The sequence below is a fragment of the Chionomys nivalis genome, chromosome 8 (assembly GCF_950005125.1).
Source record: "Chionomys nivalis chromosome 8, mChiNiv1.1, whole genome shotgun sequence".
Lineage (NCBI taxonomy): Eukaryota > Metazoa > Chordata > Mammalia > Rodentia > Cricetidae > Chionomys > Chionomys nivalis.
Window position 1 is genome coordinate 51,229,686 of NC_080093.1, and position 22,129 is coordinate 51,251,814.

Below are 22,129 nucleotides of genomic sequence, written 5' to 3' on the forward strand. Positions count from 1 at the left end.
CACATGGCAGTGGCTTACCAGCAAGGTTCCATCCAGCGTCTATCTCTGGCAGGACTGCATGGCATCTCACTGACTCTGCCTTCTTTCTCCCAGCATTCAGTTTAGTTTTCCCCGCCTAGCTCTACTCTTTTGCCCTATTACAGGACAAGAGAGTTCTTTATTAACCAATGGTATTCACAGCATACAGAAGGGAATCCCACATCAAGAGTCCTGGCTGAGATGGCACCATGGTGTGAAATGGCAATGTCTGGTTCCACGTGTTGGGGACAATTTTTGGAACCATTAATGGTATCAGAGCAAACCTGGATTGTGTTTTGTGAGTCCCAGGACACAGAGCAGCTGGGAGTAGTGCTGGGAATCATTCAGAAGCACAAGGAAATGGGTTAGCAGATCTTCTGTCCTTGATGAGAAGGGGCAGGTGATGGTGCACACCTTAATCCCAGCACTCAGGAGGCAGAGGCAGACAGATCTCTGTGAATTCAAGGTCAAGCTGGTCTACAGAGTGAGTTCCAGGACAGCCAGAGCTACACAGAGAAAGCCTGTCTCGAAAAACAAAACCAAAAACAAATAACAGGAAAAAAAAAGTCCACTCTGATGTAGGGAGGGCATTGTCTTAAGGGAATTTCATCTCCTACTTTTGCAATGAGAAGAAAAGAAAAAGCAATAAGGCCTGGAGAGATGGCTCAGAGGTTAAGAGCATTGCCTGCTCTTCCAAAGGTCCTGAGTTCAATTCCCAGCAACCACATGGTGGCTCACAGCCATCTGTAATGGGGTCTGGTGCCCTCTTCTGGCCTGCAGGCATACACACAGATAGAATATTGTATACATAATAAATAAATAAATATTTAAAATAAAAAAAATTTAAAAAGAAAAGAAAAAGCAATAAATAAAGCAAGGCTAGTGTGGTCTTTCTTGCCCCTGGTATTATTCAAAAGTTCTTTAGCTCAAAACAGTCAATATGTCAGAGAGGCACAATTGGAAATGGCGTCTTAGATCTTTTCATATGTAAAGAGATTTATTATGTTATCTGGGTTCCAAGGAGCCTTAATAAGGTGCCATGGGTGCTATGGAATAATCCTCTTGTACACTATAAAAATTTGTCACTTGAATTGGTTTAATAAAACAATGATTGGCCAATAGCCAGGCAGAAAGTATATGGGGGCAACCAAATTAAAAATGATGGGAAGAAGGGCAGAGTCAGGAGTCCATCTACACCCAGATGCAGAGGGAAGAGGAGATGAATGTGCCATGTTAATAAAGGTACCACCATGTGGCAGAGTGTAAATACAGAATATGGGTTAACTTAAAATGTAAGAATTAGCTAGTAACAAGCCTGAGCTATTGGACAAGCATTTATAATTAATATAAGCCTCTGTATGATAATTTGGGAAGTGACTGCCATGTATTTGGGAACAGGCAAGTGGAAGACAAACCTCCAATTACATACGAGTAAGCTGGAGATCCCTGGAAGCTGGAGGACAGAGTAATTCCAAACCCTAAAGCAGTGATCCTCTGGATTTCAGACACCAGTGGCTCAGGAGCAGCAGTCAGGCATAGTCAGTGCAACACTTCAACCTTTGTGTTCTATCCAGGTGGACGCTGTCCATCCACATTGGAGAGGCCTGTCTCATTCGTCTGTAGCAGGAGTTCCTGCAGAGCTTTGCAGGGGTTTGATCTGGCTTTGATCTGCCTTTTGTAACTGTTCTCTCTTGTAGCCACTACCTTCTGTTTAAAGCATGTAAATCTTATCTGAGTGCTTCCCAAAAGGTGAAAAACTTGGTTGTAGAAGACCTGAGAAATTTTGAAGCTGAGAAGCTTTGGCATTTATCTCCTTTGGGGAACTTCAGATAAGAAGTTTTGGTATGCTGAAATTGACTTGCTAAGGTGAAAATTATATAACAATAAAAAAAAAAAACTTTTGCAAAGCTACAGGTAGTCAGTTCACCAGAAGCTGCCTCCTCTGTGGCTGCAAAGGCTGAAAGCATCCTAGAGTGACTCTGCTTCTTCCGAAGACCCACGTGAACTGGACACCCGATACATATGGTGACCAGCGTGGGGCTTGAAGAGAAAAGGGATCTGAACACTCTGAACAATGTGCTCTCAAGGTAAGACGACTCCAGATTTTTGCAGGGTCATGAGGAACTTAAACTCCCATCTCAAGAACAATGAAATGTGCAGTTTCTAAAATGTGTGTTAAAAGGAAAAGTTAGTAACTACACAATTATTGCAAATATCAAAAAAAAATAGGCTCTGAGGCAAAGAATAAATCAAGAAAAAAGGTCCATCTCAGTAGAGAAGAGTGAAGGAAAGGAAATTTAAAAAGAAAATTTCTCAATGGGAAAGGGAGAAATGTTCAAATCAAGGAAAAAGGTTTTCTTGGTTGAAAAGAAAGGAAAATGTTAAATTAAGGTCTAAAGATTAAAGGACATCATAAACAAAAAATAAAGGAAAGAAAAAAGCCTCTTCCTAGTAAAAATAGAAGAAGACAGGGGGCTCTTTCTGATAAAAGAAGGAAATTAAGGGTGGCTGGACCTCAGAGCTCTCTGCCTGTGCTCTGCCTCTCAGCTCTCTCAGGGATCAGCCTGGCTGGAGAGAGCTGCAGCATCTGAAGTACACAGAATGATGAGTGGGGCTTCACTGCCTCAGCCTGAGCTAGCACAGCTGGCCCAGAGCTTAGAATTTTCTTGTTGTTTGTTTGTTTAACTTTGGTTTAAATGTTTTTTCCCTCAGAGCAGGGATAACTAAATATTAAAGGTCCCTTCAGGGCATAAAGTACTAAAGCCAATGCTGTTTGAATTTCCAGAGGTATTAGTCATTCATTATGTGGAGGATGTCTAGATTGTCTAATTAATGTTTAAATTAATGTTTAATTTCCATAGTAAATAAACTAAAAAAACAAAATTCATGATTTTAAACTAGATTGTTGGATATGCTCTTGTCTGTTTATTATTGCTAAGAATTTGGCTCTGTTCTTTTTTTAAGATTTATTTATTTATTATGTATACAGCATTCCTTCTATGTATGCCTGCACACCGGAAGGGGGCACCAGATCTCATTATAGATGACTGTGAGCCACTATGTAGTTGCTGGGAATTGAACTCAGGACCTCTGGAAGAACAGTCAGTGCTCTTAACCACTGAGCCATCTTTCCAGCCCTTTGGCTCTGTTCTTTAAGTTGTTTTCTGCAAATTTTTGATTAAATTCTATAAAAATGCAATACCTGAAATAGATCAGATTTTTAGCTTATTAACTACTGTGGCTACCAAGGCAAAGGCTCATAAAAAATAATCTCTTACTGATAAAGAACCTACAAAAATTATTTTCCAATAAATAAAATCCAGGTAAATTGTTTATTCCACACTATTAATAATTAGCAAATGTATAGAACCCAAAGGACAAGAAGGGACATTAAAGCCTTATGTGACTGATATAGCCATGAATTTATGGGGGAGAGATTTATTACAAGTTCAAATTAACATTCCTACAATTTCAAAAACAGCTCATAAAGATTTTAAAAATGGGATATGGGGCGGTGGTGGCACACGTCTTTAATCCCTCCCAGCACGCTGGAGGCAGAAGCAGGAGGATCTCCATGAGTTTGAAATCAGCCTGGTCTGCAAGAGCTAGTTCCAGGAGAGGCTCCAAAGCTACAGAGAAACCCTGTCTCAACCCCCACCCCCAAAAATGGGATATGTTCCTGAAAAAGGTATTAGAAAAAAATTATCAAGGAAAATCACAGGCTATACAGGTTGTCCAATGGCAAGACAAAATAGAAATTGCCTCTCTAAACTTGGGATAAGGGCCACTGCCAATAACCCAACTACTCTGTTCTGAAAATGTCAATTTTAAAATGTTTTTAAAATTACTTTTTAAATAACAGAGTTTTTAAAATTAATACACCTGTATGGGTGGATCAATAGCCCTTAACTAAAGAAAAATTACAGGCGCTTGAACAACTAATAAGAGAATAGTTAGATTCTAAGCACATTGAGGAAACTACTAGTCCTTGGAATTCTCCTGTTTGTAATAAACAAGAAATCTGGAAAATGGAGAATGCTAACTTATTTGAGAGTTGTAGTAAGGTAATTCAACCTATGGGATCTTTGTAGCCTGGAAGTCCTTTACCTTCTTTATTACCTAAAGCTTGGCCTAGTGTTGTTATTGATTTGCAGGATTATTTCTTCATATCCCTTTACAAGAAAAAGACAGAGAAAAATTTTCTTTTACAGTGCCTGCTTATAATAATCCCAGCCTGCAAACGGATATCAATGGAAATAATTCTTCAAGGAACGTGAAACAGTCCAACTTTGTGTCAATATTTGTACATCAACCACCAGAAATGATCTGTAAACAATTTTTCAATCTATTATTTACTATTATATTGATGATATTTTGTTGGTAGCTTCTGATACAGGTACCTTAGAAAGAATGTTTAATATAGTACAAAAAAACTTTACACTGTCGAGGATTACAAATTTCTCCTGCAAAAAAATACAAAAAGGAGATTCTCTTATTATTTAGTATTTATATTAAGTAAATAGAATCCATCCACAAAGCATACCAATTAGAAGAGATCAGTTACACACTCTTAATGATTCTCAATATTTTGGGGGATATTAACTTGTTACATACTACCATTGGGTTATCTACTCAAGAGTTAAGTAATTTGTTTCAAATTTTGCAAAGCGGCTCATATTTAAACAATTTAAGACAATTAACAGCCAAAACTGAAAAGGAATTGACCCAAGTAGAACAAAAGTTACAAAATGCCTATGTGGATTGAGTAGATCTCACATCTGATGTATTTTAGTAATTTTGCCTTCTACCCATTCCCCTACTGGGCTCATTATGCAAAGGGAGGATAATATTTTAGAATGCTCTTTCTTAGTTCACAGAGTAAAAAGTTAAAAACCTATATAGAAAAGGTTTCTGAATTAATTATAAAGGGAAGATTAAGACTTCATCAATTGTCAGGAATAGGTCCAGCTGAGATTGTAGTACCTTATAGCATGCTGAAATTATGCAGCTCTGGGTGATTAATGATGATTGACAAAGAGCATGTAGTAATTTCTTAGAAATTAACAACAAATATCTGAAAGTTAGTGACTTCCATGTATAAAAAGAACTGAATGGATTCTTCCCAGCATAGTGAAAAAAGCACCCATTTCTGGGGCTTTTACATTTTATGCTGATCCAAATAAAGTAGGAATGTCTGGTTATAAAGCAGGAAGCATCAAAGTAGTTCAAAGTCCATATGCTTTAGTCAAAAACTCATAGTTATATGCCATTCTAATGGTTTTATTGTAGGGTAAAAGGGCCAAGAAAAGAACACTCTGCCACTAACTAGACCCAAGACCTGGATCATGGAAAAACACCCTAACCTTGACTTGACCCCAGGACCAGTGCTTGAAATCCCACCAATACCTGAGCTTGCCCCAGAATCAAGCTGCAGAATTTCACCAATCCCTGAACAAAGAATCCCACCAACCCCTGAGGTCCCTGAACACAGAATCCCACCAATCCCTGAGCTTGCCCCAGAATCAAGGTACAAAAGTCCACCAATCCCAAGCCACCCTGGGAAGCCCCCCCCCAATCCTATATAAATTTAGTCTGCGGCTGTTTCTCACCTGAGGCAGTCACCCTGCAGGATTCTTCCTTCCCAATACATCTCCTGAGTGACCTTTGTTGTGTGGTGTGGCACTTTTGCCAGAGCAGAGCCCAGCTGTAACAATTTTTGCTGGAGCCAGAGCAGAGGGGAGAAGAGCAGAGCTGTAAGGCTTTGCTAGGGGAAGCTTTCCTCTAGAGGAGCAGAGTTGTTACCCTCTAGGGGACCTAAGCAGAGCTGTAACACTTCTGAACTGTAACAACTTTGCTGGGGAAACCTTCCCCTGCTGGAGCAGAGTTGTCACGCTGGCATTGGGAACCCTCCTATGGAGCAGAGCTGTAACCTGCTAAACTTACAGTGACTGCTGTAACCTGCTAAACTTACAGTGACTTTGTGATATTCCTTGGCTCCCGACTGCCAGGATACCTTTCCATCCTAGCTGCAATGCATACATTTGTTAGATAGACTTTAATGAATCTCTTAATATACTGATTGTTAATCTGCAAGAGGGGTTATATTGCATATAGAAATTGCTGAATACTGTGATCCAGCTGCCCTCACTTCCCCCGACCGACAGCGGAACTTCCTTGTGGTCTGTAATTGACAAGAATGTTTGTGTTCTTTCTGGCTGGTGTTTTTCCACAGAAGCAGTAAAGTATAAAAGACTTTAGCTGAGGCCGAATAAAGGTTGCTGTTCTTCCACCTGAAAAGAGGCCTCCGTGTCTCAATCCCGGCACCCCACCAGTCTCGGCTATCCAGGCTGTGCTGGCTGCAGCAGCTGAACTTATTCCTGATAATTCAGAATTAACTTTGCTATTCATGCAACTTCAACAAACAATATGGACAGAAATTATCCATTTTATATCACACATATTCCATCTCATACTGGATTGCCTGGGCCATTAACAAAAGGAAATTAAGAAATTGATCAATGGGGGGCTGGAGAAATGGCTCAGTGGTTAAGAGCACTGGCAGCTTTTTCAGAGATCCACATGGTGGATTTGTAATGAGATATGGTGCCCTCTTCTGGTCTGTAGGCAAATATGCAGACAGAACACTATAAATAAATAAATCTTAAACAAAAGAAAGACATTGATTGATTACTGATTGAAAATGTGTTGGAAGCTTCAGAATTTCTTTTTTGTTTGTTTGTTTGTTTTTTTGTTTGTTTTGTTTTTTTTTTTTTGAGACAGGGTTTCTCTGTGGCTTTGGAGCCTGTCCTGGAACTAGCTCTGTAGACCAGGCTGGTCTCGAACTCACAGAGATCCGCCTGCCTCTGCCTCCCTAGTGCTGGGATTAAAGGCGTGCGCCACCATCGCCTGGCTGGAAGCTTCAGAATTTCATAAGAAACACCATGTTAATAGTAAAGGCTTGAAAAAAATTTCCATTACCTGGCAACAGGCTAAAGAAATTATTATTATTATTATTATTATTATTATTATTATTATTATTATTATTTGGTTTTTTGAGACAGGGTTTCTCTGTGGCTTTGGAGCCTGTCCTGGAACTAGCTCTTGTAGACCAGGCTGGTCTCGAACTCACAGAGATTCACCTGCCTCTGCCTCCCAAGTGCTGGGATTAAAGGCGTGTGCCACCACCGCCCGGCAGGAAATTATTAAAAAGCTGTCCTGCTTGTTCTTTGTATAATCAAGTTCTGTTACCTGCAGAAAATAATCCTAAAGGTGCACAAAAATAAATAATTAAAATTTAGCAAATGAGAGACAGGCGGATCTCTGTGAGTTCGAGACCAGCCTGGTCTACAAGAGCTAGTTCCAGGACAGGCTCCAAAACCACAGAGAAACCCTGTCTCGAAAAACCAAAAAAAAAAAAAAAATTAGCAAATGGACATATTTCACTTAACAGAATTTGGGAAATTAAAACTTATTCATCATGCCGCTGATGCATATTTTGGATTTCAATGGGCATCTGCCTTATGTTCTGAAAAGAATGATTCTGTAATTACACATTTATTAGAAACAATAGCCATAATGGGCATACTGATACAAATTAAAACTGATAATGCCCCAGTTTATGTTTCCAGTAAAATGAAGAAACAATTTTTTGCACATTACAGCATAAAACACATTACAGGCACACCATATAATTCTAAAGGACAAGCAGTTATTGAAAGATCTATTCCCACCCTAACAGAGATGCTTTCTAAACAGAAGGGGGATATGAGGACTCCTCAGGAATAGACTGCATAATACTTTATTAACTTTGCAATTTTTAAAATGCTAATAAAGCAGGAACAACAGCTGCTGAGAGGCATTGAATTGTGGAATAAACTGCTGAGTTGAGTCAGTCTGTGTATTTAAAGATGTTTTAACATCAAAATGGAAACCAGGAAAAGTGTTAAGATGGGGCTGAGGATATGCTTGTGTTTTGACAGGAGACAAGAAGTTATGGATACCAACAAAATTGATAAAATGAGCAAGAGGAGACTCTTGGAGGCTTTGGCTGCTGAGATATCTGGAGTGACTCTGGGAATAAAGAAAAGCAAAAAGTCTTTGAAACAGACAGATAAGCCTTCCAGGTAGGGGCAGCTTGGGAATCTGTGTGAGAAAGGGAGGCAGCAGTGTGACCTGCTCAGAAACCTTTGAGCACTACAAACCTGTTCCTCGCTATGCTGTTTGTGGTAGCGTGAATTAAAACCATAATAATACTAGGATGGGGAGGTGACTGAGCAGTAAAGAGCATTGGCTGCTCTCCCAGAGGACCTGGGTTGAATTCCCAGCACCCAATTACAAATTACAACTCTAGTTCCAAGGGATCTGCTGCCCTCTTCTGGCCCCTGCAGGTACCAGATGGACAAGTGGTGCACAGACATACATGCAGAGAAAACACCCATGCAAATAAAATTAAAGTTAGAAAAGAAAGAAAGAACCTGACTTTCTGGGCTGGAGAGATGGCTCAGAGGTTAAGAGCACTGACTGCTCTTCCAGAGGTCCTGAGTTCAATTCCCAGCAACCACATGGTGGCTCACAGCCATCTTCTGGTCAGCAAGCATACAGACAGACAGAACACTGTATACATAATAAATAAATAAATCTTAAAAAAATAGAACCTGACTTTCCTATATGCTCTCAAGCTGACAAATGGCAGCCGACACAAGAGCAATCTGTGATGTGGAAGGAGGGAAAGTGAGCAGGAGAAAAAAGAGAGACAGTGGAGTCAAACCTCCAGGTCAACATTAACCATTGCGGTGGGGGTGATGATGTACAAAGACCCTCCTACACCCGGGACATGAGTCTGAGAAGAGGGTGAGTTAGGGTCTGATATAGGGTGGCGCATGAGAAATACTGGGAGGAAAAGTTGGGAATGTGTGTGAAATGGAGCAGATGAAGCTGTGGTAACATAAGAAAGGGGAGTGTTGTTTGATGAAGTCCAGAGAGAGGGAGAGAGGTGCAGGCAGGACTGAGCACACAGTTGGGTTCCCAGGGCTGAAGAGCAAAGACACACAGCACCCAGAATAATGAAGTACTGAGAAACAACCAAGACTGACAAGGACGGTCTGGTGGCCTCCAGCCCTCTCAGGAGTGAAGACCCAGCATTTTCATTTCCTTTCCTGTTGCTGTTACAAAAGCGACTTAAGGAAGGAAGGGTTTATTTTGCCTTTACTGTTCAAGGGTACATAGTCTGTCACGTGGGGAAGTCATGGTGTCAGGGGCAAAAGGCATTTGGTCAGATTTGTCTGCAGTCACCTGTGATCTCTGCGCCAGGGAGGTAGACACAGGAGGATTCCAAGATCAAGGCCAGCCTGAGCTACATAGAGAGACCCTGTCTCAAAATGAATAAAGAAACAGAAACAGTGAAAAACAATGTCCTTGTGACCTTAGACCTGGGGTGTCTTTCTTTCTTTCTTTCTTTCTTTCTTTCTTTCTTTCTTTCTTTCTTTCTTTCTTTCTTTCTTTCTTTCTTTCTTGGTTTTTCGAGACAGGGTTTCTCTGTAGCTTTGGAGCCTGTCCTGGAACTCCCTTTGTAGGCCAGGCTGGCCTCAAACTCACAGAGATCTGCCTGCCTCTGCCTCCCAAGTGCTGGGATTAAAGGCGTGCGCCACCACCACCCGGCTGGGGTGTGTTTCTTAAATAAGGCCCCAAACTAACGCCCTTACATTGAGGATTTCCTCTGCACGGGGCTCATTGTGGTGTATCAGATTATCAGAGCCCATTAGCTCAGAGGAAATGCCTGTGCTCTCCCACACAGGAGGCTGACCTCCCACTGAACTGTCAGAATCCTTCCAAACCACAAAGACCACAAAAACAAAAGCCCTCTTCAGCTTCTCACGAAAGTAAAATTTGAAGCAAAGCAATTGAAAGCTTCTAGCACCAATCTGCTTGCCTGGAATTCACAATCCAGAGGCTCAAAGGGAAGAAGGTGAGAAAATTAGGATTTAAAAAAAAATAACTGTCTCAGAGGGGGAGGGGTGGCTCAGCAGTTAAGAGCACAGGCTGCTTTTGCAGAGGACCCAGGTTCAATTTCCAACATAGGGGCTCAGAACCATCTGTAACTCCAGTCCTAAAGGATCTGATGCCCTCTTCTGGCCTCCACAGGTACCAGGCACGCATATAATGCACAGACATACATACAGGCTAAACACCCAAACATTAAAACAAACAAACAAAACAAAACAGAAAACTGAAATAAAATGAATCTCTGTCAAGATCACTGCCTTCCTGTCTCAGCTGCTCTAGCTGGCTGGCTATGTGGCTCTCTGGAAAGCAGGTACCCTTTGTCCAGTTATTCAAGATTAACCTGCCCCTAGCTGGAGGTATGAGTCGGCAGCAGAGCTGTGCATAGGATCCACCGTGGAGGACCTGGGGCATGGTGCAGTGGTAGAGAGCTTGGAGTCTACCTGAGCTCCATCTCTAGAACTGAACAGGAGATATCTTGGCCATTCTTGGCTCTTCTTCCCGTGTACATTTTACTATCAAATTCTCAGTTGTATGAGAAGCCCTGGCGAGTGGCGGGCCAGGGTTTGCAGTGGATGTGTAGGTTGGAAAGCCCCATCTTTGGCTACTAGTCTTGCACCAGCAACATTCCTGAGTTACCAAAGTACTGACTCCAAGGGTCACGGACCAAATCATGCAAGAAAAAAGCCATGAACACCACCGGGGGCCTCGTGACCCAGTGCGGCAACAGAGGCTCCTCCTCCTTGTTTTAAGATTTTGTTATGGGGAGAAACTGCTTTTCCAAGGTACAGAGTGACGTCAGGAGAAGACGTGGCGGAAGCTGAGCAGTTTCACCTGTGTCTAGCTACAAAGACCCACAGGCTGTTTTCCTTCCTTCAAGTTCAGTGGTTCTCAACCTTCCCAGTGCTGTGACTCTTTAACACAGTTCCTCATGTTGTGGTGACCCCAACCGTGAAATTATTTTGTTACTGCTTCATAACTGTAATTTTTGTACTGTTATGAGTTTAATGTAAATATCTGTATTTTCTGCTGGTCCTAGGTGACCCCCGTGAAGAGGTCGTTCAAACCCCTCCAAGGGGTTGTGACCCACAGGTTGAGAACTGCAGACTCACAAATCAATGCTGTTCTGAAAACTGCACCCTTTGCTATACGTTCTCTGTGCCCCAGTAATAGGTTTCTCCACTGATACAGTAAGCCAGGTCAGACCGAGCTGAAAAGTGAAAGAATAGGTTTATTCAGTGAAACAGCTCCTGGGTGAGTTCTCTAGTCCCAGAGATTGAGGCAGGAGAAGTCACATGTGAACTAAAGCAGTTTATATAGCCTGTGGGCGAGGGGTGAGGACGTGTCCTCCACAAACTGGCTTTGTGTCCAGGTAAGGTCAAAAGCTGAGCGCCTTAGGTGGGGTCTTGGGCTGCGGGCAACTTCAGGGGAGGAGCTACTGACCGGGCTTTTTGGTGGCTTTGCTGGAGATTCTCGGAGAGGGTGAGGTTTGGAGAGTGAGGAGTGGGGTTTCTGGATCAAGCAGGAGTGAGCTGGAGGTTCCAGCTGAACACTTCGGAGTGGGTCAATGGTCTCTCATTTCTAACAGTTCCCAAGGAATGTACAGACACCTCCCACATCTGCCACCCCACACAGTCATCAAGGCCACGCTGGACAATAAAGAGATTAGAACTTTGTTTCAGGACAAAGAGTGGGCAGGATGCCAGGGACAACTCAGGGCTGGCAGCGGAGATACTGCAGAGAGTTGGCCCTGTCCTGCCAGATGTCTGAACTCAGGCGGACTGCAGGGACACAACAGGAGTGACTGAACAGTGATGTGACCTATGACCTGTCTCAGTTGACACCTCAGTGTCTCCACTGGACGGAACTGCAGATGATGTCCCTCGTGACCAGCAGAAGACAGAAGACAAAGAGGGAGGTGGACAGTGCAGGTGACCAGCCACGTGCTGGCTGACACGGGGCTGGGACCTGGGCAGTGGGGCCTGGTGCTGGCTGACACAACCCTCCCAGTATGCAGGACTCAGACAGCTGCATTCCATCTGTGTTCTGACTCATTGTATCTAGCTAGGCTGGAAATGAGATATAGTTATAACTTTTGGGAGACAGAGGCAGGCAATCTCTGTGAGTTTGAGGTCAGTCTGGTCTATGTAGTGAGTTCCAGGATGTAGTGAGACCCATCTCAAAAAAAAAAAAAAAAACCCAGCTGTGTGGGGAGGCACACTTGCAATTTCAGCACTCAGAATGCAGGAAGGCAGTTCAGGGTCAGCCTGGGCAATATCAAGTCTGAGGTCAGCCGGAGGCACACGAAACCCTGTCCCAAAGCAAAAGACAAACAAAAAACTGAAATAAGAGAACAGTTAACAGATCTGTGCATATACTGTATGCTAGTTCCTATTCAAAAACTTTACGGATGAAGACATTTAATGAATGCAATTACACCTTGGGGAATAAAGAGGTCAAAGAACTTGTTCAAAGCCACAGAAGAGCAGAGGATTAAAACTAACCGGCCTCATACTGCTCTCAACAGCCTCACTCAGTGCTCCCTTAGGTCAACAGTGGTTTACTTGATGGCAAAGTGACTGAGGGCATTAACCACAGATTATGAAAGTTACAAGACCATCTCAAACGCCAGCACCAAACATCCTTCAGGAGAAAGCTGTGCTGCTAAGAGATGATCAAGACCTCTCTACCAAGGGACAGATGGAGCTCAGTTGCCAGAGGGCCCACCTAACATGAATGAAGCCCTGGGTTCAAACCCCAGGTCTGAAAATTCAGCTGTTGGGGCTTGCATTTGTAAACCCAGCAATCAGGAGGTAAGGATGGAAGAAAGAAAAGCCCAAAGTCTCCCTTGGTTTTGTAGTGAATTTGAGGCCAGGCATTGACCCTGTCTCAAAAACAAAAGAGTCAGCAAGCTTCATAGTTACCGGCAGTCACAACATCAGATTCAAAAGCATTTGGCTCTTGGATGGTGGGCGTCTTAGTCTTTTATGTCAAATGCTAAAATTTTTGGATCGTTGAATTCATGAGCTCTTGTAAAGTGGGTTTTTGGGAGGGCGGGGTGTTTTAAGACAGGGTTTCTCTGTGTAACTCTGGCTGTCCTGGAACTCATTTTGTAGACTAGCCTGGTCTCAAACTGCCTTCCTCTGCCTCCCAAGTTCTGGGATTCAAGGCTTGCGCCATCACTGCCCAGCCTTTTTCGTTGTTGTTGTTTTCTTTTTGAGACAGGGTCTCATGCAGAATAGTCCAGCCTCAAATTTGCTATGTAGCCAAGGATGATCTTGAACTCCTGAGCCTCTCGCCTCTGTCTTCCTCCTCTTGAGTACAGAGATAAAAGGTGTGTACAATCAGGGCCTGGAGAGATGGCTCAGAGGTTAAGAGCCCTGGCTGCTCTTCCAGAGGTCCAGAGTTCAATTTCCAGCAACCACACGGTGGCTCACAACCATCTGTAATGAGATCTGGTGCCCTTTTCTGGCCTGCAAGTGTACATGCAAGTAGAACATTGTATATGTAATAAATAAATAAATCTAAAAAAAAACAAAACAAAACAAAAGAAAGCTTTATTTTTATTTTTTGAAATATAAAATCAGTTATTCTATTAAATAAACATTTTCTGTAATGCCATTCTGAGGGTCAAAGTAAAGAGAAGTTCCTGTCACACAGGCCTTCTTCCCCCTGGGGCCAGGACAAGAGTTATTCTATGTAGTTGATCTTGGTGGATGAAGAAGGCTTCCTGGAAATGGTGACATCCACAGGGTTTCTCAGGAGGAGGAATAGGAAGAAAGGGGCCAAAGAAACTAACAGATCCCTGGTGTGTGTCAGCTGTGCAGACAGGGCAATTGGAGAGAGGACATACAGTCTTGAGTGCTGGAAATAGGAACCTTGAGTTTAGTCCTGAGTCAGTGGGAGACAAACGGGCCTGCGCTTATACATTTCCGCTGGCTCCACACATATAGAGAATGAATTGGAAGCAGGGTGGGGGCCATTAGGGAACGTGGAAATTCCCAGGTGGCGGGTGTGTAAGGCAAGCATAGTGGGAGTGAAGCATGTGGGACAGCAGCTTCCCTCGTGCCTTCTGGTGTGCAGACAGAAGCCAGAAACACAGGTAACGACACAGGCAGAACAGGCTGAGAAGGAGCGAGCACCCAGATGAGCTTGCTTAGGAGGTGACACCAAGTGAACCTTGAAAAAGACTTTTATTTTTCTAGCCTGACTTGGCCTCAGACTCATGGTAATCCTCTTGCCTTAGTCTGCCAAGAGTTGGAATTACAGATGTGGACCTGCAAAAGGCAGGGCCTTGAGAATGGCAGGCAAGCTAAAGGACATCTCCAGCTGCCTCCTGAAAAACAAAACAAAACAAAACAGAACAAAACAAAACAGAACCTGTTTTTGAAATAGGGTCTCGCTATGTATCCCTGATTGGCCTGGAATTCACTACATGCACAAGGATAGCTTTGAATGTGTAGTAATCCTCCTGCCTCTGCCTCAGACCTTCTTTACTTGAGGAGCCTGGCAAGTAAAGACACTGGCAGCTGTACCTTGCTGAGTGGACCACTTGGCATCCTAGCTACACTGTCTGCTTCTGCAATCAGGTTCATCGGTTAGACTTTGGATGTGGGGGATTAGGGAATAAATAACACATGGCAAGCACTTGATGCTGAGCCTGGCACTAGATGAACATGGGACCTGCCCTTCATGCTCTATTTCCACCACTTCCATGACATCGTCTCTTGTCTCTTTTGTGGCTTGAGAAAGAAGGGTTGGGGAATCCTCTGGCTCCATCCTGCTCCTCCTCCTCCTGTCCCCAGAGGATCGGCAGAGTTAGGTCTGAGTACTGGATTAGCTGTGTGATCCCTACCTCTACTCAGGCTTTTCTTCTCTACCCAGAAGGGACCTAGACAGCCCTGCTAGGCTGTGAAACTTCAGGCAGGATGTGGGGCTGCTGAGTGCAGAGCATTGTGGGAAGGAAAGCCTGGACTGGAGTCCAGCTCTACCAGTCAAGGAGGAAGTCCTTCAGAACCTCATTTTCACCTCCATGAGGTTAACACCATCTCGGGCCATTTCCTAGTTTCCTGTCTATTTCAGTAATAAACACCATAACCAAAAACAGTTTGGGGTGGGGTATTGGTGACATGAGTCAGGCAGATCTCTGTAAATTTCCCAGCCAGGTCTACAAGAGCTAATTCTAGGATGGGCTCCAAAACTACAGAGGAAACCCTGCCTCAAAAAAACAAAAACAAAAAGCAGTCCATCACTGAGCTTAGAAGAAAGGACAGGAACTAGAGGTAGGATGCTGGAGGCAGGAAAGATGGATGCAAACGCCGTGGAGGGGGAACACTACAACACTACTGGCTGGCTGGCTCAGCTTGCTTTTTTTCTTCTTCTTCAAGACAGGGTTTCTCTGTATAACGTTGGCTGACCAGGCTGGTGTTGAACTCACAAAGATCTGCCTGCCTCTGTTTCCCAAGTGCTGAGATTTTAAAGGCAAGTGTCACCACCACTGGCGGAGGTACATTTCTAAAGAGAAAGGATGAGGGCAGAGCAGGTCCTTCCTACCCAGAATGGGACACTTAAACAGGGAAAAAAGTCAAAAAGAAATCCAGTTCTGGTGGCACACACATGGGAGGCAGAGGATTTCTGTGAGCTCAAGGTTAGTCTGACCCTACACAGCGAGTGCCAGCCAGCTAGAACTGTATAGTGAGACCCTGTCCAGTAAAACGGAAGGGAGGGAGGGAGGGAGGGAGGGAGGGAAGGAAACTTATATCTGGGGCATTCTTGTATAACCAGCATTAGGAAGTCAGAGGATCACAGCAAGCTCAAAGCCAGACTACTCCACAAAGTAAATTCCAGGCCTGCCAGGGTTAAATAAGACCCAATATTAAAAGAAAAACAAACGAAACATTTTTGGTTTTATTCTTTAAAATTCACACCGGAACCAGAGCAAGGTCCCAAAAGGCTGAGTAAAACAAGCATTGGTTGATCAAGTGCCCAATACTTTCTGGAACTGAAAAGGACAGAGAAAATAAGGGGAAGGAGATAGCAACACTCATGTCCAGCGAGGCCCGGAAAAGGGTCTTGGAAGAGACAACAGTGGCTTGGGCCATGCTGAAGGGATGGTGAAATCCTTAAGTACCAATCTGGGGTTGGATTCTGAAGACACGAAGCATCAGGTTGTAGTGTGGAGCCAGAGCACCAAGGGTAGATCCCCTGAAAAGGGAAGGGCAAGCCGTGCAGCATCTGTTGGAGCATGTGACACCCAGTAAAGGCCTGCAGACACACGGGCATCGAGAAGATCAATGTCTGTGTGTGTGACCCGGTTCTGTGGTCAATAAGCACTTCCCAGAGGAAGACGGATGTCCAGAGGGAGTGTGTGGGGTGTGTGTGTGTGTGTGTGGGGGGGGGTGTCAACCGGTTCTGTGGTTAATAAGCACTTCCCCGAGGAAGACGAATGTCCAGAGAGAGTGTGGGGTGTGTGTGTGTGTGTGTGTGTGTGTGTGTCACCCGGTTCTGTGGTCAATAAGCACTTCCCCAGGCAGACGGATGTCCAGAGGGAGCGCTTAGTCCAATAGCGTTCGACTGGGTAAGCATAATTACACCAGATCAGGTCGATCCGGCTCTAGCACCACTGATTCTCTCCCCAGCGTCCATTCGTGCATACAGCTGGTGTCCACTAGGAAGTGGAATACTCGGGATCCAGCAGAGGGCGACACAGGAGCCTCGTTTACTTGGGAAAGGAAACTGGTCTCCAAGGAAGGAGGGGCTGGGGCAGCTGGACTACATCTCCCAGAAGGCCCAGTACGAGAGTAAATTTACGGCCCCCGTGTCTACGCCCTCTTGGTTGGTGGGGCCAATGGCAGAGTGTGAAGGCGCGGGCACGGCGCGTGAACGCGCCGCTGGTTGCGAGGCGTGTGACGCACTTCCTGTGCGCCCCCACCTGTGCGTTTCTCTCGCGCCTGTCCCGCGCCGGGAGCTGTGAAGGTGACAGCGGGAGGTGACCCGCCTGGGTCTCACGATGCTAGCGGCACGGCAACTTCTCGGCGGGTCGCTTCCCGTGCGGGTATCTGTGCGTTTCAGCAGCGGCACGGTGAGGCCCTTCCTGGTTCAGGCCTGGGGTGTCCGCGCGGCGCGCTCCTTCTCTTCGGGCTGCAGCTCAGCCTGGATAAAAACGAACGGTCCCGACCCAGAGCTCTCCGGTCCAGTTTCTTTTGTTTAGCAACCTCGTCCTAGCGTGAGGGTTTGCAGGGTTTGAGGCATCAAGGTCTGTTATTTCTTTCTCGCAGCCTTGCCGGGTATCGGGGTCATTCCCCATTTGGAAATGCAGAAAACAGCTTTGGAGAGGATGGATTTCTCCTCATCCCCCCCCGCCAGTGTTCTGCTCCCTGTAGTGGCCAGGAAGCACTTTTGTGTTTTTTGTTTGCGTTATGAGATAGGGGCTCACTTTATAGTCCAAGCTGTATTCGAACTAGTAATGATGCTCTTAGCGTCCCGGGGTGCTCTTAGGACCACAGGCATCCACCACAACACCTGAGAAGTACTTTTAAGGAGGCGAGACTGGAAGTCTGGCCACTTTCTACTGTCATGACCCATTCCAGCCCATACAGCTCCACTTTATCCCAGGTAGGCCCCACATCCCTTTTGTGTCCCATCCCCAGTGAACACAGTTTGCTTCCTTAGCAGGGATGTCAGACCCCTCCAGACAAATACATGCTGGACTTGAAGCAGTGTTGATACCATAGTTGAAGCATGACATGGGCTCAGCAGGGGCCATCTGCTTTTAGCTTTGTGACCATCCCTAAGTTCCCTTTGCTCAGGGCCTCTGATTCCTCCTTTGTAAAATGGAGGAAAGGATTCCTACCTCAGGATTGTTACCTGGGTGAGTTGAGGTGAGGTGTGGAATGTTTAGCTTGGTAACTTCTAAGCAGGAAGCACTGAAATAGGTAGCGTTATAGCTACCTGTCATCATTGGAAGAGTCTGAAGCCTCCGCCCCCTCTGTGGCCCAGCCCCTCCTATTCTGGAGGGCCCAAGAAGCTGAAGCGTCTGCCCAACCCCTCATGGCCACAGAGCTCTGCTGGGCCGCCTCCTGACCTTCTGTCTCTCCAGACAGCACCCAAGAAAACCTCATTTGGCTCGCTGAAGGATGAAGACCGGATCTTCACCAACCTGTATGGTCGCCATGACTGGAGGTGAGACAGTGCCCTTGGACTGCGGGTCCTTACAAGGGCCTCTCCTTACACCCTTTCCCACTCCTTCCAGGTTGAAAGGTGCCCAGAGCCGGGGTGACTGGTACAAGACAAAAGAGATCCTGCTGAAAGGGCCTGACTGGATCTTGGGTGAGATCAAGACATCTGGCTTACGGGGCCGTGGTGGTGCCGGCTTTCCCACTGGCCTCAAGTGGAGCTTCATGAATAAGCCCTCAGATGGCAGGTTTGTGGGGAGTACCCTGAGATGTGGTTGTAGGACAGACTGGGGGCTGCTGGAGCACTGGACTCTGGGAGTGATTCTGGGGGACTTACAGACTGTAAGCAGTTAGGCAGAACTCAAGAGCTCTCCGGATTTCCTCAGCAGGGACGCAAGAGTCTACAATCCATACAAGATTTTGATTCAGGCAGGCCTTATTAGTAATTGTTGAGCTTTGCGGAATCTGGTCCTTTCGAATCTGAAGTTTCTTTTTTCATGCCTGAGTATGATATGTGGGAATTAGAAAGATAATGCTGGTTCAGCTTTTGACCTGCAGCTTCAGTTGACACTTAGAGTGCAAATCATAGCAGTGAGCCATGGGCTATCCAGACAGGGTTTTCCTGTATAGCCCTGGCTATACTGGCACCTGCTTTGTAGACCAGACTGCCTCTGCCTCAAGAGTACTGGGATAGCCAGTCATTGGTGGCGCACGCCTTTAATCCCAGCACTCAGGAGGCAGAGACAGGCGGATATCTGTGAGTTCGAGGCCAGCCTGGTCTACAGAGTGAGTTCCAGGACAGGCTCCAAAGCTGCAGAGAAACCCTGTCTCAAAAAAATAAACAAAAAAAGAAGAGTACCAGGATTAAAGATGTGGGCCACCACACCCAACCCAATTTTTCTTCTTTCTTTCTTTCTTTCTTTCTTTCTTTCTTTCTTTCTTTCTTTCTTTCTTTCTTTCTTTTTTTTTGACTTTTCGAGACAGGCTTTCTCCGTAGCTTTTTGGTTCCTGTCTTGGAACTAACTCTTGTAGACCAGGCTGGCCTCGAACTCCCAGAGATCCGCCTGCCTCTGCGGGATTAAAGGCGTGCGCCACCACCGCCTGGCTTCTTTTTTTTTTTTTTCCTCCTGTTGGTCTCTGGGCTGTGGTGGAGGTTGGAGAAGAGTTGTTATGACCAGGAACTGACTCGGAAGGGAAGGCACAGGGAGAGCAAAGACTTTTCTTGTGGACATACCTGGCCAAAGATGGACTGGGCTGTCATTGGAGTGAGGCGAAGAACCTGAGCTGGGGCAGAGAGGATCAGCTTTTTTGAGGCTTCTCTGGGTACAGAAGGAATGGAGTTTGGTTGAGTGCTGGGTCCTGGTATGTCTGTAGCCTGACTGATGTTCAGGACCCCACAGGCCCAAGTACCTGGTGGTGAATGCTGATGAGGGGGAGCCAGGAACCTGTAAGGACCGAGAGATCATGCGCCATGACCCTCATAAGCTGGTGGAGGGCTGCCTGGTGGGAGGCCGAGCCATGGGTGCCCGGGCTGCCTACATCTACATCCGAGGGGAATTCTATAACGAGGCCTCCAATCTGCAGGTGAGCACATGGGTATCGACCGGCAGTGCATGCATCCCTCTCGTGCTTCCTTTCCTGGCACAGCCGTTCTTAGATGGTAGCACTAGTCTCTGGTCCAGCCTGGGCTGGGGTATCCATTTCTGCTTACATCAGCAACAGGACATGGCCCCAGACGTCTTCCTTTGTGCTCCAAAGGTTGATTTAGGAAGTCTTTAAGGGCTCCATGGCCCCTGGATTAGAGGCTGACTCTTGGAGTGTGGTGGGGCTAGGGAACTCACACTTTGTCCCACAGGTAGCTATCCGAGAGGCCTATGAAGCAGGTCTGATTGGCAAGAATGCCTGTGGCTCTGACTATGATTTTGACGTGTTTGTGGTGCGTGGGGCTGGGGCCTACATCTGTGGAGAGGAGACAGCACTCATTGAGTCCATTGAGGGCAAACAGGGAAAGCCACGCCTGAAGCCACCCTTCCCAGCAGACGTGGGTAAGACCTTGTGAGATCCTGGATCTGACCAGGGGCCCCCTGGGTGGTTCTTACGATATTTCTCTGTGCCCTTTGGAGGCAAGGATGGATTGATAGGAGAAGGTATCAGTAACACAGGCTCCACCAGGGCCACCATCAGACACCCATGTCCCCTGCTAGCCGTGGACTGCATCTCACATTACCTGCTGTAGGAGCTAGGAGTGTGGTGGTGAGCAGATGAGCTCCCCTGGACTGGAGAACAGTGTGGGCAAGAGTGCTGAGGAGATAAGAGTAGGAACTGCCACAAGACCAGGGCAGGAAACATCCCACTGCAAGAAACATGTTCCCAGCCAGGCAGTGGTGGCACACGCAGAGGCAGGCCCTCTACGGGGATCTCTGAGTTCAAGGCCAACCTGGTCTACAGAGCAAGTTCCAGGACAGCTGAGACTGCACAAAGAAACCCTGTCTCGGAAAAAAACAAAAAATTGTTCCCTTTCCTGGGAAGCCACCAGTCACCGATCTCTTTTTATTTTCTTGAAGGGGTATTTGGATGCCCCACAACTGTGGCCAATGTGGAGACAGTGGCTGTGTCCCCCACCATCTGCCGTCGTGGGGGCACCTGGTTTGCTGGCTTTGGCCGAGAACGCAACTCAGGTACCAAACTGTTCAACATCTCTGGCCATGTCAACCACCCATGTACTGTGGAGGAGGAAATGTCTGTGCCACTGAAGGAGCTGATTGAGAAGCATGCTGGTAAGCCTGAGGACCAGCCAGGAGGGGCAAGGTGCTAGGAGGTGGCATGGGGAAACTCAGGAGCGGGACTGGGTTCAGGGCTGACATTGGTCCTGTCTTAAGCCTAGGCGGGTGTGCCAGGCTTACCCGTGGTAATTCTTTTGGGTATTGCCACAGGTGGTGTCACCGGCGGCTGGGACAACCTCCTTGCTGTGATTCCTGGTGGCTCATCCACTCCACTGATCCCCAAATCTGTGTGTGAGACAGTGCTTATGGACTTTGATGCACTGGTGCAAGCACAGACAGGCCTGGGCACAGCTGCGGTGATTGTCATGGATCGCTCGGTAATAGCCCCATGCCCCACAATCCTACTGCCAGCCTGGGCATTACTCCCTACCCTACCAATCCTTAGAGCCTGAGATCCCAGTACAGTGGGAGAATGGGCCAGAACACTGGAACCCAGGTTAAGGGTTTTGTGGGAGGCTAAGGTGTCTGCGCGTTGCTTCTTGTCTCCTAGACAGACATTGTGAAAGCCATTGCTCGTCTCATTGAGTTCTACAAGCATGAGAGCTGTGGCCAGTGTACCCCATGCCGTGAGGGTGAGCTTCCTGGAAAGGCTGGGGTTTGGTTGCTGAGCTGTTCTTAATCTACCATGAGGCCTGCACCCCTTGAGTGTTGTCCCCTCCCTGGTGGGAGAGCCTCAGGCCCCTCTTGCTGCTCTGTTGCAGGTGTTGACTGGATGAACAAAGTGATGGCCCGCTTTGTGAAGGGGGATGCCCGGCCAGCTGAGATTGACTCCCTCTGGGAAATCAGCAAGCAGATAGAGGGCCACACCATTTGTGCTCTGGGCGATGGGGCCGCATGGCCAGTACAGGTACACACTGCCCTGCTACGCCACACTGTGGTGGGTAGCATTAAGAGTTCAGAGCTTTGGGAATTTCGAATTCTGGTTCATACAGTGCCTCCCTCTCCTTCCCAGGGTCTGATCCGACACTTCCGGCCGGAGTTGGAGGAGCGAATGCAGCGGTTTGCTCTGCAGCACCCAGCCCGGCAGGCAGCCTCCTGAGCTGTACCCTGGCCGCCAAATTTCACATCCCTGTGGGAAACCAGACAATAAACAAGTGCTGCCCGCTCTCCGATCACAGCTTGTCTGTGGTTGTGCTTTTCACTCCTCCATCCCCA

General features: G+C 46.3%; 1 protein-coding gene across 1 annotated transcript; it reads left to right on the forward strand.

Annotated features, from left to right (window-relative positions):
* The first annotated feature begins 16,932 nt into the window (after positions 1-16,932).
* Ndufv1 (NADH:ubiquinone oxidoreductase core subunit V1) lies at positions 16,933-22,082 on the forward strand. Its single transcript, XM_057779899.1, has 10 exons — positions 16,933-17,098; positions 18,116-18,198; positions 18,269-18,439; positions 19,592-19,775; positions 20,047-20,236; positions 20,756-20,968; positions 21,125-21,291; positions 21,465-21,546; positions 21,676-21,821; positions 21,927-22,082. Exons 1-10 carry the CDS (start codon positions 17,027-17,029, stop codon positions 22,011-22,013), a joined length of 1,395 nt encoding a protein of 464 aa, XP_057635882.1. The 5' UTR covers positions 16,933-17,026; the 3' UTR covers positions 22,014-22,082.
* The last annotated feature ends 47 nt before the right edge of the window (positions 22,083-22,129 follow it).